The 10,714-nt window shown below is 36.2% G+C and overlaps 1 protein-coding gene across 1 annotated transcript in view; it reads left to right on the top strand.

Moving 5' to 3' along the window:
• FMN2 (formin 2) overlaps positions 1–8,827 on the top strand; it is a 108,923-nt gene extending 100,096 nt beyond the window's left edge. The window contains exons 17-18 of the mRNA XM_012730879.1: positions 890–971; positions 2,579–8,827. Of these exons, the coding sequence (XP_012586333.1) occupies positions 890–971; positions 2,579–2,605 (109 nt within the window). The 3' untranslated portion in view covers positions 2,606–8,827. The remainder of the gene's footprint in view (positions 1–889; positions 972–2,578) is intronic.
• The last annotated feature ends 1,887 nt before the right edge of the window (positions 8,828–10,714 follow it).

Raw genomic sequence — 10,714 nt, 5'->3', positions numbered from 1 at the left:
CTGTGCTGTGTCCTAGCCCATTGAGCCACCAGAGGACTCCAGGAGGATTTCTGTAACCCTTAAGTGCCAACCCCGGGAGCCTGCTCATGGCCCTGCAGGGCCACTGTGCAGCCAGGTGTCGTCGCACAGCCCACTGTAACGTATCCGTGTGTGTGAGTGTCCTATTCCATGTGAACTTTGTTTGTATAAAACTGGCCCAAGCCTAGTGCCTGGCCAGGGGTTATTGTTCCATTATAATTGTCAGGTGAATGAATAAGGCTTCTGACACCCATTTTCTTTAGTTTTTGTCATCTCTGCCATAAAGGACGCCTCAATTTGTATTTGTGTAAAATTAAGTATTTTACACAGCTTGTATTAACTTGGGCTTCCTGTGATTTTTCTAAAAATGTATTTTAAGAACAAAATAAATATAATAGTGGAAAAACCATGATGTTTTTGGGGTCTAAAAACATGTAAAGCACGTGAGGGTTTTTTGTTTACATAATGCCATTTATTGGTTTCACTGGTGTTTTTGTGATAATGCCAATTCTGTTCCTGTTATAAAGCCAATCTCAGTATCATCTGCTAAAACTCAGGGCTCTGTCTTCACTTTCTCGGATATAAACCTCAACTAATAGAGAATGAAACACATCAACCAAAATATTAATGTGTCTGTATGCTGTTCTGTTCAATACTCTTTATTCCCACTTAAGATTCCTGGATGAATTAGCCTGTAGTGGCCACATTCTGTGTGTTTTTAAAGCCAGTGTTAGATAACGAACCTGTATGAGTGGTAGTTTTTTTTTCTTATAATTCAAATTCTCTCTGAGTTATTGTTAGCAAATCTACCATGAAATAAATTGCAGTGATCTTCTAGGTCTTTGTGAAAATGTGCTTTCTTTCCACTCAGAGTAAAAGAAGCTGAAGAGGTATGTAGGCAGAAGAAGGGAAAATCACTTTATAAAATAAAACCAAGGCATGACTCTGGAATTGTAAGTATTTAGCTTTTCTGATTTTTAACTTATGGCTTATCTTTGACTTTCAAACACTGTTTTCACAATATGCACAAACTCCAATTTTTTTGTGTGCTTTCTATTAAGGTTGCATAAATAATAAACCTTTGACTGAACGAATCTCCTCTTCCTCTTGCCATTTGTCAGGTGCAGAGGACTGAGAAAACCTCAGTATTTAGCATTTGAAGCTAACGAGTAAAATTAACATTAAATAAATAAATAAATACATTGATGATAAAGCTGCTGAGAGAGTAAGGGGCTCGGGGGCATAAACTTTCCATTTATTCATTAGACACAGTCTCAGCCGCAGCACAGAGCTGATTTAGACCCAGAGTGGTTGTTACAGTATGAGCCACATCATTGGGATCTAACGCATGGTGGGAAATGCCTGTATGTTGATGTTCTTTGCTCAGGCCAGAAAACTGGTTTCTACCCTTAAATGGCTCTGCGAAGTTGGCTGCTTATCCACTCAGTCAGTAGGCTGAATTTTACAAGCAAATCTAAAGGTTCTTTCTGGTCTTCTTTTTTCTCTAAAATAAAATGGCCAAAATAAGTAAAGACATAAATAAGATAAAATGGCCAGTTATATACCATGGCGAGAAAGGACATGGTAAAAACATGGTGAGTCTTCTCTTGAAGTGCTATTAATATTTTGCTGAATGTTTTGAAAGGTTGTTATTTGATACCACAAAGTAAGTCAATTATGTGTTTTATTTTTAAAAAATTTATTTGTGCATACAAGAATTGGGGTGCAGGCCAGAGGTGTGGCAGGGTGAAGGGTTCACCAGAGACAGAGTGGGGAGCAGAACAGGCAGATCTAATGAAATCCGCTGAGGGGAACACTGCCTAGGAGTGGGCTGCTGTGCTATATGGGCTGGCTCCTTGGTCAAACTCATGGTTCCTGGGCAGGTGTTAGCTTTATAGGTCTGTGTCTTTAGCCCTGCGTGACCAGGGTTACCCAGTTATACCGTCTTAAGCAGGTGCATTTTGAATTAGATTAGTTGAATATAATCTAAACGGAATAGATATTAAAATGATCCAAATTGGCATATGATTAAATAACCCTATTTAGTAAAATGTTGAAATTATATCTTCAATTCAAGGCATTTTCCCTTCCATTTCCAAGTACAAAATTATTCTTCTCTAATGACAAGTGTAGTACAGTTTATTATATTTATGCCTCTTTGTGCAAGCATAAAAGTTAGAGTGAAGAGCTACGATTTTTTATTAGTTAATATCAGTCATGTTGTTGTAAGGGTAGAAAATTAAATCACCTTAAACATGAAGTGAAACAGATGTTTTCATGCTCACATTTTTATGTCCGTGTTGAGAAAGAGAATGATAAGTTGGAATTCCTTCACATCAATAAGAAGCTTAAATTTTAAAACTTTTTACCAAAAATATTTGATGACTTGTTGATAAAAATTTTAAGAGATAAAAAATAGATTCTGTTCGTTGTTTTTCCTGTTTACCTTGCCCCAGAAAACTTGATTAAGTGAAAAGATATTATTTGGCCTGTTCTAAACTCTACACATCCTTTAAAGATTGTTCTAACTATATTTCTTATCTGGTACATTTATTTCCAGAAAGCAAAGATAAGCATGAAAACCTGAACAATGTGAGCAGAATAACAATGAGTCATTGCAATCATCTCCACACAATTCAGCTGACCTGAGGGCGGGAAGGAAACAACATCATTTGACAATATTTCTTCTTGACCTCTTGCATAATCTTTGCGTTTTCTAATCAGTTCTTGATTGTTAAATTTTACTGTGCATTCATGTAATAATATAAAAGCAGTATACCAGTTGACAGCTTTTCTTTTTGTAAAAGTTTATGGTGTTATACTGATAGACCAAAACAGCATGTTCAGAGGCAGCATCTGCATTCTTTCTGAACATGCTCAGCATTAACCTAAAATTTACTTTTGTGACAATATTCCTGATCACAACAAAATGCTTTCTACTGATGACCTACGCTCCGTGTCACTGAATGAGGGGTAAAATGTTTCTAGTGTATTGTTTGTATCAGCTCATGTCTACACACACATTTTCTATTTTAAAATTTGACGATCATTTATATGTCATAATCAAGGCTTTCCTGACTCTTGGATTGCTCTTTAGGCTATCTATTTGTGAAAGAAGATTGTCTTTCTTTTTATTCAAGTCAGATGATGAGTAACAAAATATAGCAAAAGCAGAAAGAATCTTTCCCTATGAGTCATTTACTATAGGCAGAGATTAGAATTTTAATTTTTAAGTGTAATCAGAACTTTTGTCATTGTGTCCTTTGAGACTCTACAAAAAAAGGTAAACTGCAGCTAAGGTAAATCAAACAAAGTGTTCCTGTCGGTAACTGTTAGCATTACCTCCACAAAGAAAGCATGACTCAATATTTTGAAGGAATTTAAATCAATGATGCTCATAAAATTACCAAACATGACTAAAAGTTGGCCAAACAATAAGTTTTTTGCATGGATTGGCATCTACCTAGAAAACGTAATTAAACATACCTGCCTGGGTATTTTGAGATGATTTGGGCTGTATTAATGTGTCATTGCAGGTGATTACAAGCTGTAAAATGAGTATGTAATGATTCATTATCTAGAGGAGCCTAGGAAAGAATTTTATTTTATTAAAGGGTGCAAAGTAAATCTCCACTGATTCCTTAGAGCTCAGCTCATGATACGTATGATACTCATGGTTTTGTGAAACATTAAGAGGTTTTTAAAAAAATTCTTTTATGATATTTGTTGGGGGTTATGTTTATGGATAAAGTGGAGAACTTATTGCAAACCAGTTATGGAAAGCAAGTCAAAAAGAAAAACAATGTTCTGAATTATAACTTTGTTTAGATTATATAAAATATGGTCTCTTGACATTTAGTTTGTAGTTTAAGGGCAAAGAAGCAGTTGTGGGTTTTTTGTTGTTTTCTAGTCTTCCTGTCCCTTTCCACTCCCTCCAATGTGTATATTGCCATTATTCAATGAAATAATAGGGCATTTAACAAAGATTGCTATGTGCAATACTGTATTTAGTGTTTCTATTTCAATTTTTCTAGGATGTTAATTTATATTAAAATAAAATGAATAATAAAATAATTCAAGAAGTGCCTCTTATGTGCATAAGCCCAGCATCCCATTGGACATTAGAGGAAGAAATTAATTAGCTGCACTTGAAAATTTTTGAAAGTTGTTATTTCAGACTTAACAGATATTAATAGTTAAGTATTTGATGAATATTTCCTTTTAGAGATAAATAATTACTACTTCAAATCACTTACAAAAGGGTTGAAATTTTTCTTATGCAATTTTACAGAACAGGAATTTCCCATTCATGAATATCAATATATTAATATTTTAATATTTTTTTATAAAAACCACAGATTAAGAAGGACAGATAACAAAGTATTTCAAATAACTTAATAGCAAGTTTCAGGGAGAAGTTTAAAGAAAAAAAGGTTGATTCAGGATGGAAGGGCAATCTGACTGCGACTTCTGTCACCCCACTGGCCCCAGGGTCGATTCAACTGAAAGGGCCTCTGGCGGGTAACGCCTTCCTCAAGGCTCCATGTGCCTCCTTCCCAATGCCGTGAGCTCCACTGAAGAAGACAGCCTTCCCTGTAGAGATGGACCATTCTTAGGTCAAGTGTGAGTACCTGCACTCCCCTGCTAGAACATTCAAGCAAACTCTCACAAAAGTTGACTCGTTGCAATGTCCAATTCAGAGAATACTAAACACTAAGTCTAGGGGAAATAAAAGGAGTTCAGTTATTGAAGGAAGAAAAGAGACATCTTCAAATGGGAATGTAGTGCTCAAATGCACGATGGAAACATCATTTCTCTTATTAGTTGCAGATTAGATGGAGGGAATGAAACATAAAGGAGAAATAATATCAAAGTTGTCAGAGTTTTAGGGAGGAACTCTGAGTCAGTGGGAGAAACTTCTGTCAAGAGTAGCTAAGTCATAAATGCTTTTGTTACTCATGGCAGCTCTGTGCCAGCAACATTGACATTGACTGGGAGTTTGTCTAAAATGCAATCTTGGATAGTGAGTGGTAGGGAGACATTGAATTGAGGGGAAAAGCATGGGAAACAGATGCAAAATAGTCTGTCACCTCTCATGAAGTTCTGTACAGAATATGGAGTAAATAGTGGGAAGGAGAAATAGCAGGAGATGATGCTAGATCTTGGAAGTCTCTTCAAGAAACAGCATGGAATTATTTTTAACCAATATATCATTTTAAAGAGATAACATGACCTCGTCTATACCTACCAGTGTGATAGATACAGTAGAGGTAAATAAATTTGGAGACCAGGTCTTTAAAGAGATTTTGCATTTAAGAAATAGAACTTAAGATACTACTAGTAGAGATAAAAACTTGAATGTGATGGGAAGACATTTAAGTTAAGGAGGTTAAGTTAAGAGAACTTCTTGAATGTTTAGGTGTCAGAAAAAATAAGCAGATTGAATGTAAGAAAACAGTATGGTTTTTTGACTAGATTATTTGATGAAAGTGGCTCCACGCACCGGAAGAGGGAAAACGGGAAATTCTTCAGTGAAGTTTCTTCAGCAGTCAGTGCTACAGAAAACCCTTGCTGGTAAGCTTCTCAAATGGAGAACCACAAGTCTTTATTCTGTTAGTCAACTTCATTTCTTCAGAGCACTGGTCACTAGTATTAGTTACATGGTTCTTAGTATATAGTCTGTCACCCACTCAAATTTAACTACACAAGAATTTTTTTCTACCAACACTAACTCTATAGCATTCATTGTAGCACATGATCGTCAGTGTATTTGCTTTAGCGAAAAAAAAAATAAATGAGAGAAGGGAAAAGTTCATGAATAACAAAGAATGAAGAACTCATAAATGTGTGTGGGAAAATCAGTTGAAGATTTCTAGTAGGCAGAAAATATTAAGCAGGAATTCCCAAGAGAGGTTTAGTTCTGGAAATTTTGTAAAAGCTACCTTCAATAAGGTGGTAGTTGAAATCAAGTAGATTGTTAAAAGTGCTTATGGAAGTAGGAATTTTTAAAAAGAAAGAATATTAACTTTATTTATTTTGGCTAGAACAAATACAAATATATCATGAAAAAAAACCTCAGAAAGATTAACCAGGGAATTAAAAGCTGAGAACCTCACAGAAATAGTGTTTTTATTTAATAACTTTTATTTAATAAATACTTTTATTTAATAAGTAATGTTTATTTATTTTTTTTAAAAAACATTGTTTTTTTCTAATGTGATGAGAAAAATATGATCTCACCCAAAGTTGACCTAAAGGACATCACTTAAGGAGCTTCTTTCATTGTAGTCATTTTGTTCAATATTTCAGTTTCCAATAACTTATTGGTGAGCAGGAGAACTGTATTGCAGAAGTCAAAGTAAAGAGTACTTGCAAAAGAAAGTCTACGCTGATATCATCTTACTGTCCGTCAAGCATGCTACTATTGCACATATAATGAAATACAGGTAACACATTGACTTACTATTCTATTTAAAACTTGCTTGAGAGAAGTCGTGTAGAAATGGTGTTTAAAATATTAGTTCTGAAGTTCCACTCCTGGTGTTGCTGGCTGAGCTTCTAAGAGACTAACCCTCCAATAGGTTAACTCTGAATAAGATATAAAATTAAGCACTGGGAGTCTCTAGAGAGTAAATAGAGTTGGCAGGTTCTTTTTGGACATAAGACTGGGACAAATCCTTTAATTTCCTAAAAAGAGACCTTGTTAGTAAAAAACTATATGCTATGAAAATATAATTAAAGAATGAGGGTGAAATAGATTCTTGCATACATAAGAGAATTATGAATATTTGTCAGCATCGGATAGCACCAAAGGAAATTTGAATTATCAGGAAGAAATAACAAACTTTGGACATGGTAATACCTAATAGAATGTGAAAGACTAATTCCTTTGTTTCTAATTTATTTCAAACATTGTTGAAAGCCAAAGTGGGGGGGAGGAACCTCTAACATATCCTCTTGCTGGGTGTTACTAAATTGATCTTTCCCTATGTGATACTGTTTTAATTACTTATCCAGACTGAGAAGAGCTCGGAAGTGTGAGAATTTTCCCTTGTGCCCTAATAGCAACAATAACAGGCAAAAGATTGATCTGCAGAATCAAAAAGTCCCATGTATACAAAAGTCCCATTTGTAAAACAAATTTGGAAAGGTCCCCAGTAAAATAGCAACAAAAATGTTAAACAGTATGGAATAAATTTAATAAGAAATGTGTGATGTTGATATAAAAAAATGAAAGGCGCACACCCACAAGATGAAAGTTTTATGTTTGAAAATGTCAGTACTCCCTAAATGAATATATACATTTAATGCAATATACTTTGCAGCAATACTTTGTGTTTGGACATGTGTGTGGGGGTGAGCTACATGCAAGCTCACACATAAAATTAACCATGAAAGTCCTGAAGAGGATAAAAAGTGAAATAGAAAGAGCTGAGTGAACTAGATATTAACCATATTAGAAAGTGACCATAAGTAATTGTAATGACAGATTTTGGAAATTTTTAAAATAAAATGACATCCATTTTATGCATTGATAGATAAAATTTTAAGAGGAAAATTAAGAAACAGAACTGTGTAAATGCACTCTTTTTTATGTAAAAACGGGAGCAATGTGATTACTGAACCCAGAAATTAGTGGGCATAGACTATCTCTGGAAGTGTTCACAAGAAACTACTGTTTTTTTTTTTCTGGAAAAGTGCAAATGATGGCTATGGAATAGGTCAGAGAGGTTGGTTTTTCATTGTCATTTCCTTTGGCTCCTCTGGATTTTGTGCATTGTGAAGGATAAGTAAATACAGAAATATTTAATAATTCACTTATTTGAATGTATCTCATTTTTAAAGAGCAGCTGGCACTTACATGGTCTTTCTGTTAACTCTAGGAAACAATGTGTTTTGGGAGGCTTATGCTGCTTCCACCTTACTGTAGCTACACAATCAGACATAGCTCCTGAAGGCCAGGAAAAGTCTCGCGCTAGGCCATGTGGAGATGTGTCAGGGTGGGAATTCAGCAATATTTGTCCATTGCAGGAATGGGAAAAAAAAGTCAGGGTGGTTATTTGGTCACTGGCTTCATTTTGTCCTACAGAGGTCTGATTTTTGAAGTCACACTTGTCTTTTTATTTCGTCATAGGCCATTTTGGTAGTTCTTATGCGAAACCCCTTTTGCCTTAAGTCAAAGTTGCTTCATATTACCCTCATTGATTTTTATGTAAATGTTTCTAAGTTATGCTTTAATTCTAACATAGATTGTACAGTTTTCCAGAGACTGACATCACTTGCTAATCCATGCAACAGATGTGAGGACCAACTCACATCTCCCAAGGAAACTGACAATGTGATTTTTCCTTTGGTGTTTACATTTCAGAGTCAGAAACAGGCAATACACTTAAACCATGTTAATTGTGGTGTTTACAATCTGGTCTTAATTGGTTATTGCCTGTGTGTACATTATTATCAGCAGTGACAGACCAATCATCAAACAAGTTTTCTAGAAATACAGATATATATTAGAGTGTACTCATTAACAACATTTTTATGACTTAAACACAAATCAGTGAACTTCAGGAATACGTGAATTGGAATAGTTTAGTCTCCTTCAGTGACTCCTCATTTAATGTTTTCTATAGGTTCTTGAAAGCAGATTTTAATGAAAGCAGGTTCTCCTTGTTTTATTTAATTAATTAAATTATTTAATGTTGCTTTGTTATAAAATTGATGAGAAAAAAATCTGCTAAATTTGAACAAAATGACGTTATGTAAGGAACTGTTACATTCTGTCTCACTTAATAAATTAAGATGAATTATTTATTATTGTGTATACTTTAATTCCTTTGAATTCCATGTAGTAAATCAAGCATGCCATTTTTTTAAAATTTGTAATTGGTCATTGACTATATTTAATGGTGTATATGTCAATTAGTAGAAAAATGGACATACTATGAAACTGTTTGAGGTCTGATAACTGGTTAATTATGGATTGTAATCCCTGAAAGTGAATGTGAAAACAGACAAAACTTAGACAAATAGACAAATTCTGGTTTGTTGAAAGTTGTGTGGAGCATCGATTGCAAGAGGGGAGGTAGTTTATAATGAACTACTTGTAGCAGCTTCAAGGCTTTCTTGTTTGATATTTCTTATTCTGAGAGCATAGTGAGTCAGGGGTCTGGAATTCTGCCTTCAGCGACTGAGGTTTCTGTAAGAGTTGGAAGTCCCCAACACCAGGTGTGGGTCTGCTTTACTCAAACGGCCTGCTTGGCCACCATGTTGGTAGCGTGCAGTTCTGCATTCCAGTAGAAGGTCAGAACAGTCTGGTCAGTCAGTTATCTGACCTAAAAATGTAGTATACCACACCCGACAATTCTTCTTTCAATTTGAAGACGAGCAGGACACTTGATCATCCTGGGAAAACTTGATCGTCCTGGGGTAACGGGGACAGTCAGGGGCCCGTTGGCTGATGTATATAACTTGCATCTCAGAGACTGCACAGTGGGATACTTTGGTGCTAGACTGGAGCCGTGGGTGGGAGTCTGGGTTATGGTTTCCAGTACAATACCAGACTCACCACCCCTGAAGCCCCACATGACATTAGCACATACTCAGTTTTCATCCTCTCTGCCTCCTTGATCTCCTACCCTGAGTAACTGATGCTGTCTGATTATTCCATCAGGAGAAAGCCAGGCTCTTGGTTTTTTGGCAACACACCCCATGACGCCCATTTTTCAGTGTGGTGCTGTTAACACAATAGCCAGGATTGAAAACAACCCTAAATACCTCCACAACCTGGATGCCTGACTCTGATTGTCTTCAAAGATACCAGGGACCCAAAGGAGATCATGTGACACAGGTTAGGTGTTGAACTCAACAAAAAGACCTAAAACAAGTTCAGAACTCCAGTTTTATGAGACACCATACCAAGATTGCCTGTAATCCTGGAGTATATTTATTTACTCTATAATTTAAATGTTTACCGATAAAATAATTACATTATACTTATAGCTTATTTTCATTTATAAACAACAAATTTTAAATATAATTTCAGCCACTATAGGTAACTTTTGTACACATAACCCCCGAAGGGGTTTTACATTGCAGCATATCATACTGTTTTCGTCGCTACACTGACGACTGAGTTCAACTGGTCGTGTCTGTGTTCTGCGAGTTTACAGTTTAGTCCTTCCCATATCTGCAGGAGATCTGTGTCAATGAAATGACAGGAACTTACTTCGCAGTCCCGGACACTCCAGCTGCCACGGCAGCCACATGGACCTCCTTCATTCACAGCTTTTCTGCTGCCCTTTCTGCCCATCACATGAGGTTTTCCACAGAATGCAAAATTCATTTTGGCAGTTGGACACTTTCTCCACTCTTTGTCTGCATTCCCAGGTTTCAAGCCTCCAGAATTTCCACGGAATTCTGCCTCCTGATTTATGGCTGTAGATAGACATTTCTGAATCCAAGAATGGTTTTAAGACAGCACATTGGCTCAGATCTCAGGGTGTTGCAGAAACGACAGAAACGAGCCAGCTGTGGAGCAAGTGATGTCAGCGCCACTCTCCATACGGTGCCAAAATCCTTGCTCCCTGGCGAAGGTCTCCAGAGCCCCACCACTACCTAATGTCAGAAACCTTAATTCCAGAGAAGTTTGCAGAGGGTCAGTCTTTCAGAGTCCCAGGAACCGAACTTTCGGGGACTC

Source organism: Condylura cristata, unplaced genomic scaffold (genome assembly GCF_000260355.1).
Source record: "Condylura cristata isolate star-nosed mole 26May11 unplaced genomic scaffold, ConCri1.0 scaffold00029, whole genome shotgun sequence".
Classification (NCBI taxonomy): Eukaryota; Metazoa; Chordata; class Mammalia; order Eulipotyphla; family Talpidae; genus Condylura; species Condylura cristata.
This window is presented reverse-complemented; position numbering and strand designations above follow the sequence as displayed.